This window comes from Lepisma saccharinum, chromosome 17, assembly GCF_977018435.1.
Source record: "Lepisma saccharinum chromosome 17, izLepSacc3.1, whole genome shotgun sequence".
NCBI classification, from domain to species: Eukaryota; Metazoa; Arthropoda; class Insecta; order Zygentoma; family Lepismatidae; genus Lepisma; species Lepisma saccharinum.
The window spans coordinates 11,677,318-11,698,772 of NC_139245.1; the positions used below are offsets into that span (position 1 = coordinate 11,677,318).

The 21,455-nt window shown below is 41.4% G+C and overlaps 1 protein-coding gene across 3 annotated transcripts in view; it reads right to left on the reverse strand.

Moving 5' to 3' along the window:
• The window catches only part of kcc (solute carrier family 12 member kcc), a 390,816-nt gene that overhangs the window by 110,776 nt on the left and 258,585 nt on the right, over positions 1–21,455 (reverse strand). For all 3 annotated transcript variants that reach the window (XM_083138922.1, XM_083138920.1, XM_083138921.1), the window contains exon 2: positions 19,039–19,118. In XM_083138922.1, coding sequence (XP_082995048.1) covers positions 19,039–19,118 — 80 coding nt within the window. The remainder of the gene's footprint in view (positions 1–19,038; positions 19,119–21,455) is intronic.

Below are 21,455 nucleotides of genomic sequence, written 5' to 3' on the forward strand. Positions count from 1 at the left end.
ACAAGAAATAGAAATTAAAGCTAGAAGAGCAGCAGGTAACAGATGTTATTATGCACTGAATAAGCAACGAAAGTCATTAATATCACGCAAACTGAAGATAAGGATCTATCCGACAGTCATACGGCCACTAGTACTAATGGAGCAGAATGCTGGTGCATGACAAAAAAAGATGGGACGGCACTAAACACCTGGGAAAGGAAAGAAAAGTTCTGAGGAAGATTTTTGGAGCTCTAATGTAGAATGGCGAACAAATGCAGAACTAATGAGGTTAGATGGAAAACCTGACTTAGTAACTTAAACTAAAATAAGACGGTTAAAGTGGCTCGGACACATGGAAAGGATGCAGGAGAGCAGAGCGGCGAAGAAAGTTTTCTGTGGAAAACCAGGAGATAGAAGATTGATCTGTAATTTGATTTTAAATTTGATATATCTGCCAGTTCCGAAATAATTAGTGTTTCTTACAGGGGGCGTCCAAGGAGCAGTACTCCCCAATTTGCGAATGAGTTACGTTATTTTAAATATTTTGCACTGTCATTCATTAAATTATTCTCTAAAATTAACTCATTTCTTAAGAAACTAACATGGAAAATATTTTTAAAAAAAATATTGGTCATTTTCTCAAACTTTTGGGGTAATTTTTGTAATACGTAATTTTAGGTCAGAAATGCGTTTTCATTTTTCATTTTTAGCAATTTTTATGTTGTTAAATGCCTTGCCCTATTAATCACTGGCGTACGCAGGATCTACAACCCTTCCCGAAATTTTTAGAAAATCAACATTTTCAAATGACAGCAGTACGGAACTCGAGAAAATGGAAACTCATCTCAAAATGACCTCCGACGGTAACTGTGAATTTTAGAAAGCAGATATGTGTTATTCACCTTTACAATTCCAGCCCTAGCGGAAAAAAATCCTGCGTACGCTAGTGCTATTAATGATTGTCCACAAAAACGTCACCATTTCACGCTCTGAAAGTACGAGGGGGTATCAAAAAGTTTTGCCTGTTGAGGTATAATTTGTTTAATAATGGAAAGATTGAAACAATTAACATACATATAGTTTGCCTGTAGTGTCTTCTACTCAGAGTTACCTAGTTCCCATCATGTTTGATGCAATTGTGCCAGCATTTTATCCAGCCCTGAAAACCAGTTTGGAAAAAATCCACAGAACACTCTCTGCCCCACTGTTCAGAGCTGTTTTAACCTCCATCGAATCTCATGCCACGAAGCACAGACTTAGCTCAGACTTTATGGTATCCCAAACTCTCAATTATTGCATGTGCTGACCCTTAGGACATGTGCACTGCATCAGAAATTTCCTGGATGGTGATGTGTGTATCCGCTCGAATGAGCTCATCATCCCTGTGGCGGTTGTAGTCGGTCAACGACGTTGATGGTCTGCCACTCCTTGTCATGTCCACACTTTCGGTTTCTCCCACTTTGAACTTAACTACTTAAGTCTGAGCTAAGTCTGTGCTTCGTGGCATGAGATTAGAGGACCTACAGGAGGTTAAAACAGCTCTGAACAGTGGGGCAGGGAGTGTTCTGTGGAATTTTTCCAAACTGGTTTTTAGGGCTGGATAAAAGGCTGGCACAAATGCATCGAACGTGATGGCAACTGCGTGTAAGGGCAACTCTGAGTAGAGGGCACTGCAGGCAAACTATATGTATGTTCATTGTTTCAATCTTTCCATTATTAAACAAATTATACCTCAACAGGCAAAACCTTTTGATACCTCCTCGTACAATAGCCTCACTCCTGTGGATATATCCATTTTGACATTAATAAAGCTGATGAAAATTCGCGAATTTCTTCGTGGTCATCCTGTACATATGTACTTCTTTCTAAACTACAATTTCCTTTCTTTCCGGGTAAAATTCCAGGGAGATTCCCAATAGCCTCCTAACAACAATTGGACGCAGGCAACACGCACGACAGCCTGACTCAGTCGCCCATTGTCGAGTCAGATCACGTACGCAACAAGTAACGAATTGGTCCCCAGCTACCGTCTCGCAGGTCATTGTTAATTTAGAATCGGAACGTGGCTAGCTTCACGCTTTTAACCTCGTAATAGCCTGAGCCATCTTGAATATCATGGGGTGCAAAGATCCCGACGACTCACTAAAATGGCGCACTACCGTCATTTCAAGCTGCTGAATAGTGTAAAGACTTGGTACGTTACAATAGCAACAATAAGGGTCATATGGGAGTGTTGTCCTTCTTGGCACGTTCGCATGGCAACGGGTTCTTGAAACGTGGAAATGGTGCCTAATATAAAACCATGCGTTTGCTACACTTGGCTTCTACTTGATTAGCGGATTTGTGTTACACAAGACACAGTTGGTATACAATTCTACTTGAATCTTCACCACAGCAAGGTCTACAAGCACAACTTAATGGTTCTCTATGTGGTTGGAATTTCTTTCTTTATAATCAGTCTGTGTAGAAAGTACGAGTGGAATTTTAGGAATTCGAAGTCTAAAGATTGACAATATAAGAATAGTAATAAGTAGAGCCCAGAAAATTATGCATATTGCATATGCAAATGCACAAATGAACCATATACGGGTCCTGCTCGATGGCGCAGTGGTAGCGTCGTCGCCTTGTAATCAAGGGGTCCCGGGTGGTGGTTCGGACCCCACTTTAAACTGTAGGTCCAGTCCCGATTAGCCTTACTGTGCATAAAGTGGACTTCAAACACCAAATCAATCAATCATATACATGAACGTCTTGCATATAGTAGAGCCTTCAATCATTACTAAAATTGTATTTTACGTCTGTGCGTTGGGCATATTGTATTCTTAATAATATAACTTTCTATTTCCTTCCGGCACTACTGTCTATTCCAGTTTCCTTTACAGAACAAGAAGGTAAGACACTCAACAACTACTCTTTTTGAGAGGGAAGCGATAACAATGCAATGAACAGCCAATAGATGATCTTGGACTTGTGTCATTGTCGAATCGTATCTTGTGAATTTCAGCGAGTATTTTCTGTGTAAAAATATTCTTGTCGAAAACAGGAGTTTCAAGAAAATTTGAGATATCATGATGCAATTTTTTTTAAATTTATAAAACAGCAGTGAGTAAACAAGAGTGTGTGGAAGAATTCAGAACTGCAACATTTACATACACACTCCTCACAAAAAGATTGGAATATTGTTATATTATAAAATAGGTGATAGACACGGCCTTGTAATGCAACAACACATGGTATCTGTCTGCTGGACGTGACTAGCCTATCACCTATTGTCTAACATAATGCTATTCCAAACTTGTTGTGCCTAATGTAACAATATTCCAAACTTTCTTTTAGTGTTTTATATTCTACATCACATCCGCTGAACAAATATATGTTTACGTAGTGATTTTCGCATGCAGTAACTGAAACAAAACGTTTATAAAAGTGTTTTTCTAAAGTGTATATTTATCTTGCGTATTTTAGGCATTTTAAATGTATAACTATCCGAGTCCTAGTAATAAGAATAGAGCGTAGTAGTATATGTAAATTTTAGGTAGGCCTATCACCAAATAACTTTCATCTAAAAAAAAATTACTGGGAATTCAAAGAGCCAGGGAAGTGGAAATTTTCAGATATATTTTCTGATAGCGCAGTTGTAGGAAGGGTGGAGTTGTTAATCTTCTTTTGTAATCTCTTAATTGTATTTTCTTTATTACATTCCTTGTATTGCTCTTCCATTTTTATATTTCTATTGCGTTATTGACAAGTCTTTTGTAAGAGCTGTCCGTGATGGCGAAACACGCCCGCTCTAAAGAATTGTTATTTATTGGGTTATTATTTCAAGAAGAAATAGAGGAAAACTTTGAAAGGTTTCATTCTTACGATCATTCCCCGGCGTGAGTTAATAAAATGAGTTATTTATTTTGTTTATTTATCGTATAAGTATGTTATTACTATACTGTTGCCAAGCTTGAAGTAAAAATTGTTCTCATTTTTAACTTTGTCCACACCCAAATAAATAGTTATAAGGGGTGGCCCTTTCTCAAGCCACCCAAATGCCAACCTCACTATCACTACTGCATTTTGCATACTAACGAGGCTCTGGCGTCTGAACCCATGTCCACCATAATCCTCTATGGGACCTGTCTACTGCGTTGTCCATGTGTGTTGGTGATTGTCCCTTCATCTATTTCATCCTATCAACATTCACGCTCATCTTTGCAATTAGCCAAAAGTGGCAGAAATGCACAGTAAAATAAACAAATAATTCATTCCTTCATTGAAAATAAATAGTTCTAACTACGCCTACGTTAACAGGGCTTGAACAGGGCACAAAGAAAGCTTGCAACCAGCAGGTGTACTTGCAAACGCTTCGATCACTAATTGATGGACATAGAAAGCTGGAAACATGCGCAGATTGCGGGTAGCTTCCCGTGAGAAACGCTACCTGCAAGTGAGGAACTGTTTCAAGTCGACAATAGATAAAATAAAAATTCCATGTAAGAAGAGAATGGGAGTGGATGGAATTAATCGCAAGCGACAAAGATTTGAAGAATGCTTTTACCACGGATAAAAATGGACAAAATACGACTTTTTAGCTATGTGACGATGAAAATAATTTTCAATTACTTTCTGGAGAGGATACAAGAGCCCTTGACAAGAAATTTTGGCTCCCAAGTTCGAACCCTGGTCAAGGCATGGATGTATCATTGAGTTTGTCCAATCGCCATTTTATCAATTCTTCATTCATCTTCGTGGCAATTAACTAAAGAGGTGGACAAGTGACGCAAAATAAGAAACAATTACACTCAACTACAAGTTACTTGCTTGTCTGACCGTCCGGAAATAAATGTTCAAAACATGCTTGATTGCTTGTTAAGCGCACGCCGCGACTCGCTTCCCTTGTGCGCGAACACACTTGCTCGGAATTAGGTAGGATGCAAATGAAGTGGGTTGTACCCTGTTATTAAAGCGATCCAGACAGTTGTCATATGAACTCCCCAACATATTTTGGTCAATGTTTAAGCTCAGCTGCCATCAGTGTTAAAGAGACACAGAAAGTGGTACCATGAGCTCCACAACACATTTTGGTCAACGATTAATCTCAATGGTGTTAAAGCGACGCATATAATGGTCCCATGAAGCCAACAAACCGTTTAGCCTCGTCAGTCTTAAAGCTACACAGAAAGTGGCCCCAAGAGGTCCACAACATATATTGTTCAACGTTCAACCTCAGCAGTGTTAAAGTGACGTAGACAGTGGTCCCATGAGGTCCACAACACATTATGGTCAACGTGTAACCCCAGCAATGTTAAAGCAACTCAGACAGTGGCCCCATGAGGTCCACACCATATATTGATCAACGATCAATCTGAGCAGTGTTAAAGTGACGTAGACATTGGTCCCAAAAGATCCACACCACACTTTGGTCAACGTGTAACCCCAGCAATGTTAAAGCAACGCAGACAGTGGCCCCATGAGGTCCACAACACATTTTGGTCAACGATTAATCTCAATGGTGTTAAAGCGACGCATATAATGGTCCCATGAAGCCAACAAACCGTTTAGCCTCGTCAGTCTTAAAGCGACGCAGGCAGTGGTCCCAAGAGGTCCACACCATATATTGATCAACGATCAATCTGAGCAGTGTTAAAGTGACGTAGACATTGGTCCCAAAAGATCCACACCACACTTTGGTCAACGTGTAACCCCAGCAATGTTAAAGCAACGCAGACAGTGGCCCCATGAGGTCCACAACACATTTTGGTCAACGATTAATCTCAATGGTGTTAAAGCGACGCATATAATGGTCCCATGAAGCCAACAAACCGTTTAGCCTCGTCAGTCTTAAAGCTACACAGAAAGTGGCCCCAAGAGGTCCACAACATATATTGTTCAACGTTCAACCTCAGCAGTGTTAAAGTGACGTAGACAGTGGTCCCATGAGGTCCACAACACATTATGGTCAACGTGTAACCCCAGCAATGTTAAAGCAACTCAGACAGTGGCCCCATGAGGTCCACAACACATTTTGGTCAATGTTTAACCTCAGCAGTGTTAAAGCTACACAGAAAGTGGCCCCAAGAGGTCCACAACATATATTGGTCAACGTTCAACCTCAGCAGTGTTAAAGCGACGCCGACAGTGGTCCTATCAGCTCCCCAACACATTGTGGTCAACGTTTACCCACAGCGGTGTTAAAGCGACACAGACTTTGGTCCCAGGAGATGGTTAACATATTTTGGTCAACGTTTAAGCTCAGCAGTGTTTTAAAGCGACGCAGACAGTTAACCGCAATAGTGTTAAAGCTACACAGGAAGTTGTGCCAGGAACTCCACAGCACATTTTAGTCAACGTTTAATCTCAGAGGTGTTAAACCGACGCATATAGTGGTCCCATGAGGCCCACAAACCATTTTGGTCAACGTTTATCCTCGTCAGTGTTAAAGCGACGCAGACAGTTGTCCCAAGAGGTCCACAAGACATTTTGGTCAACGTTTAACTTCAGCAGTGTTAAAAACGTAGACAGTTTTCCCGCTGCAGTTAAACGTTTACTTAAATGAGTTGTGGACCTCCTAGGACCACTGTCTACATGGGCTTAACACCGTTTAGGTTACGCTCTTGTATAAAAATGTTGTCATGTGGTAGGGTTCATGGTCTATAAAAATCAGCTAATGTAACTAACCTACCGCACCAAAATGTCAAACTTCAGTTTTCTGGGTTCGCTCACTATTCAATCCTCGATACACTCAACGAAGGATAACAATACTCTTTAAGTAACGATGGTGTGGACCTATTGGGAACACTGTTTGTGTCGCTATAACGCCGATGAGGTTAAACGTAGACCAAAATGTGATTGATTGATTGTTTTGCTTTATTTTACTTCGGTTTTTGTGCCACTTTTACGGCCTCCCCGATGGCGTAGCGGTAACGTCGTCGCCTTGTAATCAAGGGGTCCCAGGTTCGATTTCCGGTGGAGGCACATTGCACAGCGGTTTGGATTCCACTTTAAACTGTAGGTCAAGTCCCGATTAGCCTTTCTGTGCATAAAGTGGTCTTAAAACAACAATTCAATTCAATTTGTGCCACTTTTGGCTAAATTGCGAAGATGGGGATGGGTGAAGACATGATGAAATTGATGAATAGATACCCACAAACATTCATGCACACGGCGGTATCCGAACCCGGGACCCTTGGCGTAGTAGCGCGATGTGCTAACCACTCCGCCACGGGGGCCGGCACCAAAATGTGGTGTGGACCTTATCGCACCACTGTGTCGCTTTATCTCTAGTGTTTTTTTTTTTTTAATGTACCTTCAAGTGAATGTATGTTTCGATATGATGGTAATGGAACAGATGGGAGGAGGAATTGTATTCTCCCGCATCCCTCCCAACTTCGAGCACTAGACAGTAAGTAATTTAAGTCAAAAAACAACTCAATTGAGACATGGTTTACATAACAATAACTTGGCCACTGAAACGTTGGATGCTGAAATGGGGCAATCGATGCGTGGATTTTGCAAGAAGCATCCAGTTGGCGCCACACAGACCCACGATAGACGCTTAAAAAAGCGCGTGAACAAACAAATCTGATACGTCATTAGAACCTCTAAATGGCGAAAAGCCTCGTGTACTTTTTCATCCACTTGGCTGTGAAGAGGACAGATGGACGCTGTAGCGAGGTCACAGAGGATAAAAAATGCACAGTTTCGAATTTCATGCTCTACCAGCATGTTTTTTTGCCTTTTTTAATTAATGTTGACATTATAACTCTTCTTTTGATGATGCTCCACAACGATTTTGTTTGGGAGGACAAAAAACCATCGCCTGTCTTCATTTGCAAACAGTCCGTGATGTAATGAATGACGTGCATTAAATATCATTTGTCACATGCTAATTTTTATGTATTTTCTAAATGCCTCACTGTTCTCAAATAATCACATTATGGTTCGAAAAGCGATACTAACGAAGTTTTCTATGCGTTGTCGAATTGAATCATTGACATTTTGGGCACGTTGAAGCTGGATGTATGGCATTACCTTGTCCTGCAAAAGTCGACAAAAGAAAATACCATCTTGTAAAACGAAAGTTGGAGATGAAATTTAAACATTCATCGTAGTGGAAACGTCGTTGTCTTGCATGCAATTGGTCCAGCGTTCGAACCCAGAAATCGCAATGAACATTGGTTCCGATCCCACCTTAAACTGCTGTTTACGTGGTCGGAGGCAATCCTCGTTCATATTAATCCGATCTGCTGCATTACCAACCTTAAAATTGAACTAAGAGTAATGTATCGTCTGCATATGGTGAAGTCAAAATTTTCTTCTCAAATTTAGGAAGCATTCGTGTACCTTTTCTCCTCCCTACATAAAGTGTAGCATCCAAGTATAGATACAAAAAGCTACTACTACAAAAGGCTTGTGTTTGAGTCCTGGTCGAACCGGCATTTTTCGCCGTGTAATATGGGCAGAAGTTAATGTAAAAAGTAAAGCTATCCCCTGCCATAAAAACAAAGCGGTGCAGGGTAGAGTAGGGTACCACATATACTCATATGATCAGCACCATACTCCGTCACCTTTCTTCCTAAGTTTGCCCCCAGGTACAGATCGATTTGAGGCTGGGTGAGCCCCAGAGCTGCTTCATGAGGAGACAAGAGAGGAAAAATTCCAACCTTAGATCACCCATACCGGGTCTTCTGCGTGGCAGTGTCAGACGCCCTACCCTCTTCACCACCTCGGTCCAAAAAAATATACCCGTAAATAAAAAAAATCAATTCTTTTTATTAATTTCTGTCTGTGAGCTACATTGGCCCTCTTCAGCTCTAAAGACATACGAATCATAAAAAGGGTATCAGCCCCTGAAAACCCCATTAAACGACGCCAAAATAAAGTTTCATGTAGTACTGTCACCGTTAAAATGCTCGAAGGCCTCAATCCGATTCAACGTCCGGGCAGCACTCACGTGGTATAATTAGACACAGGGCAAGAATGACAGTGTTGAATTTCATATGCCGTCTTCGGGAACTTTCCAAGTCCCTGGAAAGAAAGTAAACAGCTGTTCTCGAACGCGACAGAGGAGGAAAGAGTTTTCCGTGCCTCTCAGAAGGAGAGGAGCAGAAAAAAACGTCAGCAAAGACAAAAGGCAAGAGATTTCTTTCCTCCTTTGGAGACAGAAGACGTAAGCGCTCCCTCCGAAAGAGATGCTAGTCTTTGATTGACTTCTTTGCCGTCTGCAAAGGCCAACTTTCGCCGAGTTCATAGTGAATCTTCTGCAAACAGCAGAGTCTCCACACAGGCAGCTGAGTCTGAAAGATGTCAGCTCGGAAACAGGAATGTCTGAGACGAGCAAACGGCCTTACCAGCGTTTCACACACGGTTGACTTACCTTAACTTCAAAGATAAAACTCCAGACGTCCAGGCCAAAATTTTCCAGTTTTCAATGGAAGGGGGGGGGGAGGATGGTAATCTGAATGTTCCTTTTTTAGGGAGGAGGTGTCAGTTGGCTAAAAACAAAGTGTGAAAGGAGTCTGGGGCAGGTTAAAACCATGTAAGTACGGTCAAAGAATCTTACGAGGGGGCTTTGGGGCACTGACAAACTATAGAATGTGTTTTATCCCACAATTTTAGGCTTTAGAGAGCAAAATATAAGGCGCCTGTACCGAGTTAATCAACCGTTATGTAAATCTATTTGATGGACCAGAAACGCATCGATTAATGCACTAAACTATATTTTTGGCCTTTGTCAAGAATCAAGTTTACAGTTTAATGCATTTTTGTAAGCCAAGGTAACGCCAAAGTGCATCATGCAAGTGAGTATTGCTATGTCGAGCTGTACTTTAATTCATCAGTTGGTGTGTTTCTTAGGCACCTTCCTGCATCTTTTTCGATGATGCACTTAAACATATGCTCTGAGCTACAGACTATGCATTTTTTGTTTCAGCTGATGCATTTACTTTTCTGTGTGAAGGTTTTATAAAAGTTACTGCGCTTATATATTTTCTGTTTTCTAACGATGCAAACAATCAAACACAAATACACAAAAATACATGCCATTCTGACTCCCAAAGTGGTAAATGGTGTTTTGTCATGTACTTGCAAAAATGTACTTGCATTTTGAGAAGACGGGTGAAATTCTATATTTTTTTAGGTGTTTACGTGTGCCTGTGTACTCTACCACAAATTTATTTTGTTGCGTTATTCATGTGATGGTTGGGTTTTATTTCAGTGTCCTTGAGCGACCTTAGGGAAGGTCAAAGGGGGTGGGTATCTTTACCCTCTGGAAAATAAGGAATACTGACTACATATTCTTCCAGTCTCCATTTTATTTGGAACTTTTCTCCTTTTCTTTTCTTGTGTCTTTTTCTAGCTCTAGATCTTGTTTTCTCAGTTTCAACATCTTTTTGCTTCTTCTCTACTTGGTAATATTTTTTCTAGATCTTTTCTTCTGTTTTCTTCTTTACTCTCTCCCAATACTGTGTGTCCACGTTCATTTCTCTCCCTTTCTTTCATTCTCTGCCTCCCTTTTATCTCTCTTCTCCTTTCTGTCTGACTTAATTCTCCATTTTCTTCTTCTCTATCGCTTCTCTTACATCTCTTCTCCTCCCACTTCACGTTCTCTCGAAACCTTTCGCTCTTACAATGACAAACACGGCATCAATACCTCCCACCTTTTCTCTGTCCCAGTAATCTCTGGAGCAACGTCGCGCATAACGACAGAGAAGGGGAGAAAGCAAGTGGGCGGAGCAAAGCAGTGCGCGCTGCTGCAAATGGCTGGTAGCTGCCCCACTTCTCCCTCTCATGCGTTCATTGGTCGAACCATCTCGAGTCACTACTTGCGCAGAGGACTCGTTTTCGTTCGCTTGCTCCAGATTCCAGTGACAGAGTTTAGGGGACTCTTTGATTCCGACTACCCAGCCAACCCTGAATAATTTTATTCCGGCGTCCATGTCCGTGCCCCAAAATATCCCGGCCCAGAGAGGATTCTGCGAATTTTCATTGGTTGACGCTGAGTCATCTCGCTACACAATTGCTCATCCATGTCATTGGTTGACGCTGAGTCATCTCGCTGCACAATTGCTCATCCATGTCATTGGTTGACGCTGAGTCATCTCGCTACACAATTGCTCATCCATGTCAGTGGTTGACGCTGAGTCATCTCGCTACACAATTGCTCATCCATGTCATTGATCGACGCTGAGTCATATCGTTACACAATTGCTCATCCATGCCATTGATCGACGCTGAGTCATCTCGCTACACAATTGCTCATCCATGTAATTGGTTGACGCTGAGTCATCTCGCTACACAATTGCTCTTCCATGTCATTGATTGACGCTGAGTCATCTCGCTACACAATTGCTCATCCATGCCACTGGTTGACGCTGAGTCATCTCGCTACACAATTGCTCATCCATTGCGGCAAAAGAAACATTACAAGATCCCTATACTTCAAACGAGGACTTCAGCTGTTTCCACCCTCATTTAGCTTATTCCTCAGAGATAGAGCAATGTCCAACGCCAACCAGACGCACAGTGGTGATCCACAACCCAATCTACATGGCTCCTTTGTGGACAAAGCGACTGTGTCCCGGTGTTCGGACAAGGAACGCAGCCATTCCCTGTATTCTCCTTTGAACACAACCAGCTTCTGTTCCAGGAAATCCGTTAGCATGAACAAAATGAACCTCATGAAAATCCGTTTCTCTTCTCCCTGAATAACTAAAAGAGAAGTTATGTTTTCCGAAGGGGAAAGCCTAATGAACTCTATTTCCTCCGAAACTCGATTACCCCCCTCCCACCCTTCCCAGCATGCGCTGCGGCAATTAAGGGAGTGACCCCCTGGCTTAGCAGGCCGAGATCCTGAAACCAGTCGACGCAAGACACCAAGCGAACGGTCCTGCAGTAATGCTTTGTCACAGGAAAATATACGAAAGCTATTTCTCTCCGTAATCCATTGATTCTGGCAGCGTGCTCTTTGCCTAGTCTCTGTAGAGTCCATTGCACGTGATTAACACTCCGTTCAATCTAATGCGATAGGCAATAAAGACGGGGAAAACTAATAATCCACCTGATCAATGATCAAAGCATTCTTGGAATTGGTAGATATTTCAGCAACACGCTCTCTACAACAAAGAGAGTGCGAGATTTCCACTTCTGCAGAAGATTTAGAAAATATCTCCTCAGTCAATTTGTAATTGTGTTAATAGGCAACAGATACAGTATATCTCGGATGTTCAACGTCGCCTTTCTACCTCTTTAGGTCAATCACGGTCATGAAACAGATGAGAACCTCTGTGCCCAAGTGTCTTCGATCGTTACGAAAGGTTCCGGGTTGGGCACGGATGTTTGTTTCTTCATCAATTTCATCTAATAAATCATTCATGCTCATCGTCACTATTAGCTAAAGTAGAGGAAAATAGATCTACAATATGAAATAGGAATAGGTGGGTTTCATGCTACGTCAGGATGCGCACAGCCGCCATGTTTGCGGCCAATTCAACCACAATGCAACAGTTTGTGACGTAGATGAAACACACCTATACAACGTGACAACATCCAGGCAGCTGTGCATGGCCTCTCAGGACGCCGGATCTGACTCTGCTATATATTTAAGGAATACGAAATGTTCACTGCAACCCAGTAAAACTAGATAAAAGGAGACAAAAAAATCCAAGAAAACTCATTTCTTGCACAGATGGTAAGAATGCTATTCACCAATATAACATACTAAAAGTTACCAATCTGATTTGATCTTCTACCGCCATACTTCTAAATGGTGACAATTTTTAGGTTTTTAGCTTCTATTTATACCCATATGCTCCCACTGCTAAGGATTGAGTGATCTCAAAAGATGAATTCCCGACGCGTCCAAATGCAGACAACGATCTGGACATAAGTGAATGATCGCAATATTTGCAAAATGATTGTCCACGGCTCTCTCTATCTTCTTTAGATTGTGCAATGCATCGGTGACGGAATAACTAATTATCTTAATTTTTGGACATTTCATTCTGAATAGCCCTGTATTATCATGTCTACAAACCGTAACTGTCTACATAAATAATAACTAAGATGGAGTCAATACAGTAGAAAGTGCTGCCACGTAGCCTACGGCTTTATTCAAATAATTGTTCGTAACTGCTTGCGTTTTCAAAAGCAAACTGGATCAACAATGAGATCAACCTGATAGGGCACAATAAACACTGTATCATGTAAACAAAGCTTGATTTGCTATCATTGTTATTACAGTGTTATTAAGGACTGTTTTTGTATCTAACAATGCAGATGTAGTCTCCCATGATCTGTAAGTTCTCTGGCATGTGTGATCATGATGCGGAATGTCAAGTGTAGGCGTTCGCCTCCACGGTAACGTTACATACCATCCCACACACACCTCGCGGCAATGCAGGAATACTCTACACCGGGACAATTTTTTGACCCCTTGACATTCCAACTGAACAAGACCGTGTGCCGCATAATGGGCGAATGTCAAGTGGACATGATGAAGTATTATTCTGAAAGCTCTTGTAGCAGCCACGGAATGCTCACTGTAATGTGAGCAGTTTGAAACAAAAGCTCTCGCCACGAAAACAGTCAAGTCAAGGTCACGCCACCCACCTACAGTGTTGCCAATAAGCAACAATTTCAACCGACGAAATCAACCGCATACATACAACGCGCGAAGTGTCGACTGAGCAACTTAGAAGAAGTATGGCAACCTTGGAGGGCCAGGGGTGTGGGGGAGGCAAGGGGAAGCTTCGACCTTGACTGGTCTGTTGTCGTGGCGAGAGCTATAGAGCGGATAGCTACATGATGTATTGGCATGGCATTCTGTTCATCTTGATTGTTGATTTGGTGTTTTAAGTCCACTTTATGCACAGTAAGGCTATATTTTTTTCAGTTCGAATGTGCGGTTCAAGGACATCCACCCAGCTCCGCGCTTCCCTCCTCCTCACTCCCATGCATTCCCCGTGCAGCACCCAATGAACAGGCAGAAGACGTGTGTGGGTTGTGTTTGGAGGGGAACAGGCGACTGCGTGGGGAGACGATGACGTGACCTTGAAGCGCAGTTAGGAAATGAAAGCAGTATAATCGGGACTGGATCTACAGTTTAAAGTGGGATCCGAACCATTTAATGCCTTCTCCGGCTACCGATACCTGGGACCCATAGGAATTCTGTACACAGACGACCACATTTCGAACACTTATACAGCAGGAACTGAAGCGAGGCACTCGCGGCCGTATTCGGCATCGTAGTGTGTCGATGAAGCAAGCACACAACAGATACAACACTACGAAGAGAGGTTGACATTTGGGTGTCCCAATTAACCCAAGAGGTATACTCCGTCCCAGCTAACTGTGGAGCAGGCAAACGAGAACAAGTCTCTGCGCAAGTAGTGACGGGAGACCGCTACGGTCTCACTGCAGAACATGGGCTGCTTTTTTTTTCTCTAAATAGACTAACAAAATTTATATCCCCTGAAAGTACGTACCTTCTACTTTCATTTTCCGGTTACTATTATATTATTACGCGTAAAATGTTTTCCGCTTGCTAAAAGCAATGCATTTCTCCATTCGTTCGCGTCCATATTGTTTACGCACAGTTGCTGTAATTTGTTTCGTGGTCTTCCTCTCCGTACAAGAGTTTTGCTACCTTGTGTTCCGACGTCAGACGAGGAATGCCTACGAGGTTAGGTTAGGTTCCATTAGCATAAAAAGAGAACTAAACCAAGCTAGCCTAAAATAAAAATGATTTTTCCCGTGATGTCAGAACACAAGGTTGCTCAAGGGTTGTGCGATAAGTGAGACCCTTCGTTTCACTGAATTCGAGTTGATTTGTCGCTCCGTATTCCACCCACACACGCACAGTGAAAAATGTTTTTCCTGCTGCTAAAAGCAATGCATTTCTCCATTCGTTCGCGTCCATATTGTTTACGCACAGTTTCTTTGATTATTTCGACGAGGAACGCCTACAAGGTTAGTTTAGGTTTCATTAGCATAAATACAAGGGGTCCCGAGTTCGATACCCGGTGGAAGCACATAGTGGTTCGGATCCTACTTTAAACTGTAGGTCCAGGCTCGATTAGCCTTACTGTGCATAAAGTGGACTTCAAACAACAACTCAACAACAACAACAGCATAAATACAATGACAAATTATTATTCAGGCTAAGAGAACTAAACCTAGCTACCTACGTATAGTGCAGGAGGCCTTAGAAAGATCGCTTCGCGGGCTTACAGCAGACGACAATATGGGTGTGTGTCTGCAAGAACCAATCAGGTCCGCGAATGAGCGAGCCTGGTTGCCACAGCTAGCTCGCTGCACCCTTCTGGAAGGGTGAGTGACCTCTGTCTCTTGCTACCTCGGCCTGTTTGTTCGGCTGAGGAGCAGACGACACGAGAGTATCGGCAATAGTGTGCGAGCGACGTCTGCTGTTAGCACGCGAAATGCTCTAAGGCCTCCTGCACTATAACAACGTAGGCATTTTTTGCTTTCACTAGATTTGTGCAGGAATGTGCGCCACCATGTCACTTTTTCCTTCCAAGAGCGCGCAACCTGGATACGTATTTCTTGTTTTTTTTCCAAAGAAATTTTTTTTCCGCAACTTCAAACTTACTTCTCCCAGTTACTAACGAAAAAACATTACCAAAAAATTATGAACCGCGTTCCTCCTAAGCAGCCCATATTCTGCAGTCTTACCGGCTCCACCAATGAACACGTGAGAGCAGTAGCGTACGCAGGATTTCATCAAGGGGGGTGTTATTTCTAAAACTTTTTTCCAAATTCACATACCATTGTTTTATTATACTTTAATTAAATAATAATAATCACAATTAATTAATAATACTATAATTAATTAATTAGCTGAATTAATATTAAAAATAGTACTAATACCACCACTACTACTATTAAGTAGTGGAGATCTACATAAATATAGTATTTATGAAAACAATATAACGAAATTACTTTCTAGTCATTCGATTTTTATCAAATCCTGGGAGCATTTTTTTGTTTCTTTGTTACGAAATAATTGTCTGGTCAACGAGGTGAGACATTTCAAGGGTGAAGAAGATCCATAAATACAAGAAAATATATTAAAATAAATTGAAAAAATCAAAGTATGGAACTCATCCAAGGAGCTAAGGTGATCTGGTCGGTAGAGCGTCTGACAAGTGACAATCACGCGGGAGATCCGGATTCGATTCCCGAAATTGGTGGAATTTTCCGGGCTTTTTCCCGCATAAATGTCCCCGATAATTCACATCCTGCGTACGCCAGTGTGTTGAACATTGTCACAACTGAGATACAAAACAACTTTTTTTCTCTTTTAAATCATAGTTACCCTAACCTAACCTCGTGTTTATTTTCAAGGCATCACTCTGAAAGACGCATGTGTTTGGAATGCTCTGCTTTTCTCCATGCTGCATGGAAATAATAATTCAAATTTTATTATTATTATTATTATTAGTAGTAGTAGTAGTAGTATTAGTAGTAGTAGAAATAGTAATAGTAATATTATTGTCCCAGATGTTTGACTGTGAAAAATTGGCCATTTAATTTTTTTCCACAAGCTCAAGGGGGGGGGGGTTTAAACCCCCTAACACCCCCCTTGCGTACGCCACTGCGTGAGAGGAACGGAACTGCATGGAGTGGGGAAAAGCAAGTGAAGTTACCAGCCTTCTCATCAGCGTCTACTGCTTCCCTCTGGCCAATAGATTTCCCTCGCTACTCTGACGCTGTGCGCGGCCTTGGTCCACAGTTAGCTGGGACAAAGTATAGAAAGATGACGCAAAATAACCGAAATGGAAGGAAAGTAATTAATAAATTAAAAAGTCTAGAGTTGAAATTTCGCTCTTTAAATTATGAATGTTGAATTTTCCGTGTGTTGCAGTTGTGGAGAAATTTTACAAGAGATTTACCTTTTTATCGCCGCCGTCAATATCTTGCCGAATCATTTGAAATAGCAACAGAAACAGCCCAAATAAGCAAATCTACGGTTTGACGCCTTTATAGCTCGTTACGAGAAGCTCGCTCCGAACGATACTACATGGATAGGCAGGATGCGCATTAAAGATTCATCCTCGCCTTGCGAAATGCTACTGAGTGCGGCCCTTCCTCGCGTGTTTTCATTAAAAGGACATGGCGAGGAACGTTCTGGACGTCCGTTCCCCTTTCGAGTATGAAACCCAACCCACACCGTCTCCTCGCATTGCATCCCGAGGCTTTTGTAACTGATAACCTTTTAGCATCTTGTCAATAAACTAGTACGCTACAAACAGCAAAGGTGTACCTTCGCAGTAACTTTTATCATGAAGTTCAACTAGATCTTGCCGCCAATACCCGTGTTTGTCTGCACATGTTCCTTTGTCTATATTTTATCAAGAACACTCAAATCAAACATTGTCCCCTGCTTTTTGCATAAATCAAGTACAAAAGGACTATCTTGCATAATAATTGCTATGAAATAAACGTTTCAGTGTTTAAACAACCCATCGTATCTGTCCCTCCATACATATTTACGTTATAAACAAATGATTTTTTAAAAATTCTAGTTTAGCGATACATAAGGGTTTCAGAAAACAAGTGGCGTAACTCTATTCAAGACAGTTTTGAGAAAAAATAACATTTAAATAACTTAGTACTGTGTTCAGCTATTGGAGCACAAACATAGTGGTGCATCTACGAGCAATAATTTGAAGCTTAGGAGCTAGCACTTAAATGTTGATACTTCACGGTTCTAAGTTATACATGTAACTTCAATTCCACGAAAAATGGAGTTACGCTACTAGTGCGCTCAAACACACATCACTGGAAACGCTAGCTACATATAAAATTGACATTTGCATTTAATATCCCCGACGTTGCTCCTCTGCAAAAGTACCGTGCGTCAATTTCGATCTTCAGCCTAGAGATCGGGAGAAGCTTGGCGGGCGGCGCTGACGGAGATGCCGACAATTGTGGCCTGTAATGCCCGCTTATTTTTATCGACATATGCAGACATTTATATAAATATTGCAAAACGAGCACTAACCTGTGTTATAAGAGTAAGGTTTTAATTTTAGTAGCTTAGTGGCTGTATGTGCCGATGATTTTGACACGCCCATCTCTTGTGAAACACGGCGTAGAGGTTTATTTGGAGAACGTTCTAACGCTGCACCAATATCATCGAGTTTTGCTTCGGTTAGAATCCGTCTTTTTTCCTTAGGTGTTTTAAAATTTAACGATCCAGTTTCTCGTAATTTAAGGACAAGATGTCTAACCGTATCTCTGTGTGGAGTTGAAACGCCTGGGAATTTCTGTACAAATTGCCTACACACGTCTCGACACAAGTCTGTTTTCACGTACGTGTCATACATAAAAAGATCTTTGTTCTAACGTGAACCTTGCGGCTGGCATTCCAATCGTCTCACTGGCACAACACACATACACAATGCAATAACACAAACAAGTAACTGCAAGTAACCAAGAATAACACTCTTGTGTACAGTACGAAATTAACACGCTCTTGGCTTACATTGCTCGCCACTATATTCACAACTCTGTCTTCATCTAGTCGCGAAGGAACAAAAAAACTCGAGCTCGGATATTTCGGATTGCAAGGAAGCTCACGAAAACCATTCACTTTTAACGGTTTCGTCTGCAGCGTAATCTTGATACAGTGTTGCACATTCGAAACCTCCAAACGATTCCCATGGCCACAAAACTCTTTCAAGGATATAAACTTAAGCAGGACGTTACTGGTCAAAACTATGATTAAAATGCTTTATTATCTGTGGCTCTTAACATCGTTTCTATAGCGTATATATTTGTGTATATAAGAGCAGAACTTGGATGAATTACAGAAGAACTTTTGCGTGTTATAACACAGGTTAGTGCTCGTTTTGCAATATTTATATAAATGTCTGCATATGTCGATAGAAATAAGCGGGCATTACAGGCCGCAAATGTCGGTATCTCCGTCAGCACCGCCCGCCACGCTTCTCCCGATCTCTCGGCTGAAGATCGAAATGGACGCACGGTATATAACACTTATTATACCAGAAGAGAGTCCTGGATATAGATCACTATTTTAACACTTACCGAGTATAGATAGAGGTTCGTTTCGTACCCCGACATCTTCTCCCTGTCCGTGACGAAAGGCTGCTCGTCTGTGACATCTCCTGAAACACAAATAAGTGATAATCAATATAATTATAGAACATTAAAAGAACGGTAACACCCAATAGAGGGAAAAAATATGACGAAATACAGTGTCTCACATGAATACACTGTTTTAAACGGAATATCTCGGTAATTAAATCAGATAGTAAATAATTCAGAAGGCAGTGAAAAACTTGCAACGCTTTCCTTTGTTGCAGGCATTATAAGCAAACATGGCGGAGATGTGGTTATTGTTTGATCAACGTAAGTGGGCGCTGAAGTGTTACTGGAAAACAGAACATGATTGAGGTTCCGCGACTTTGGAGAGCTGAATTTGGAACACCATCACCAAAATGGGTAACAAAAAGGGTGAGCCCCAGAGTCGCTTTATGTGTGGACAAGGCCGGACCTTAGGTCACCCATCCCGGGAATCGAACAAGGATCTCCTGCGTGGCAGCCAAACGCCCTACCGACTATACCACCACGATAGAGAAAGGGCAGAAGCAAGCAACAGAGAAAAGGGCGGACAGACAGAGAGAAAGAAAGGGTAGGAGCAAGATACCGAGGGTGGGGGGAGAGGGCATGGTGAAAAGAGGGATGAAATGGTCTGAATGAAAAAGATGAAGACGAATACGGAATGAATGAGAGAGAGAGAGAGAGAGAGAGAGATATCAGCAATAACCACCTGAAAATATTTCCTCCCCCTTCCCTTCTCGGCTCAACCAAAAAGAAGAACTGGTTAGGCATAGAATACGCATTCACTTCTTACTAACAAGAATATCCGTTACTAAAACAACTTGTTATACGGGGTAAGTCAAAAAGAATGAAACAACTTTACACAGTTATGACGACGTAACTATTTGTGACAGAAAATCAAACAAGACCTCAATATAAAGAAAAACTCTGGAAGTTTTATCCCCATTTAGTGGACTAATGCTGCTGCTCCACCAGAATCGCCATTATCGCAAAATGGCTAATAACCAGTAGAAGGCGTATTGTGTGTTGGAGCTATCGAGAACTGATTCAATCACAATGGTGCAAAGACATTTCCGCATGCGTTTCGGTAGTAATGCATATGTTTCACACTTCCGAAAGATTTGCCAAAGTTACAACTGCGAATTGTTAGTGCCTTCGAAACTGTGGACAACAACTTTCTGACTCGTGCATAGCAAGTACTTGATTATCGTTTGGATGTTTACCGCATTACACGTGGTTCCCATGTTGAATCTTTGTAATGTGAGTCATGCGAATAAAACTTGCCGAGTTTTTCTTTATATTGATGCCTTGTCACAATAACTGTGCAAAGTTGTTTCATTCTTTTTGACTTACCCTGCAGATATAGGTCGCAATGTTGATCAACAGCTTCTCGCAATAGTATCTCTGAATCGTAAATCTTTCTCGTCCACCAGGAGTATACATTGCATGCTGTTTTTTCCAAAATGAACAACCCAGCATACTTCCAGAAACGAAATAAATTTCCGAACAGCACGCACCTTACCGCATCATCAGCCTATGTGAATGTGTGTCTTCTCCATTGGAGCATCAAAACCAAAATGCATGCATTAATCCGATTTCATCCCCGAGCGAACTTCGTGGACGCACGTGCTCCATCAATAAGGGTTGAAGCAACTGACGTAATGCTGTTCACTTCACTCTCTGCATCAAGTTTAAATGAAGCATCATTTCCTCTACGGCGAGTGGATACATCCTTTGGCTGATAAGGTCAAAAGTTAGAGCTGCAATACAGCCACACTTAACTTTGTTACCTAAAGGGGACTTCAAGTAATCTTATACTCTTTCCCCGTGTAGAGAAATTGAATACAGAGTTCAAAGACAAACAACATGCCAGGTGCCAAAAAATCTAAAAATATCAAAAAAAGGAACTAAAAACGGATAAAAGGACATATAAATGTGATCCAAATTAATTAATAACTTAAGTTTTAATTACATATTTAATGAATAAAAAAATGCAAAATTCTGGTGGTATGCAACACACAGTGCAAAAAAACTGAAAGTTTCAAAACAAGAGAGAGTTGCCACTTACAGCGCGACCTTCCAGACAAGTTAGGGTAAAAGGACCTTGCACCGTACCTGATTCAGTCTTCCAAAAATGTTTTTCTCTCGTTGCAGGGATGGTTCAAATATATTTATTTATTATTATTTTTTATTTCTTTACTACCGAAGGATGTTTAAGAGGTGATGAACTGATGATGATTCGAATTGAGAATGGGCAGTAAAAACGTAGTCGAAAGAAGGTGAAGTTGCAAAAAAAAAAAAAAGCCGTTAAGACCTAAAAAAAATACTAAAAAAGGACAAATAAGCCAAAAAAACGCCGAAAAAGGCAAAATAAGGACAAA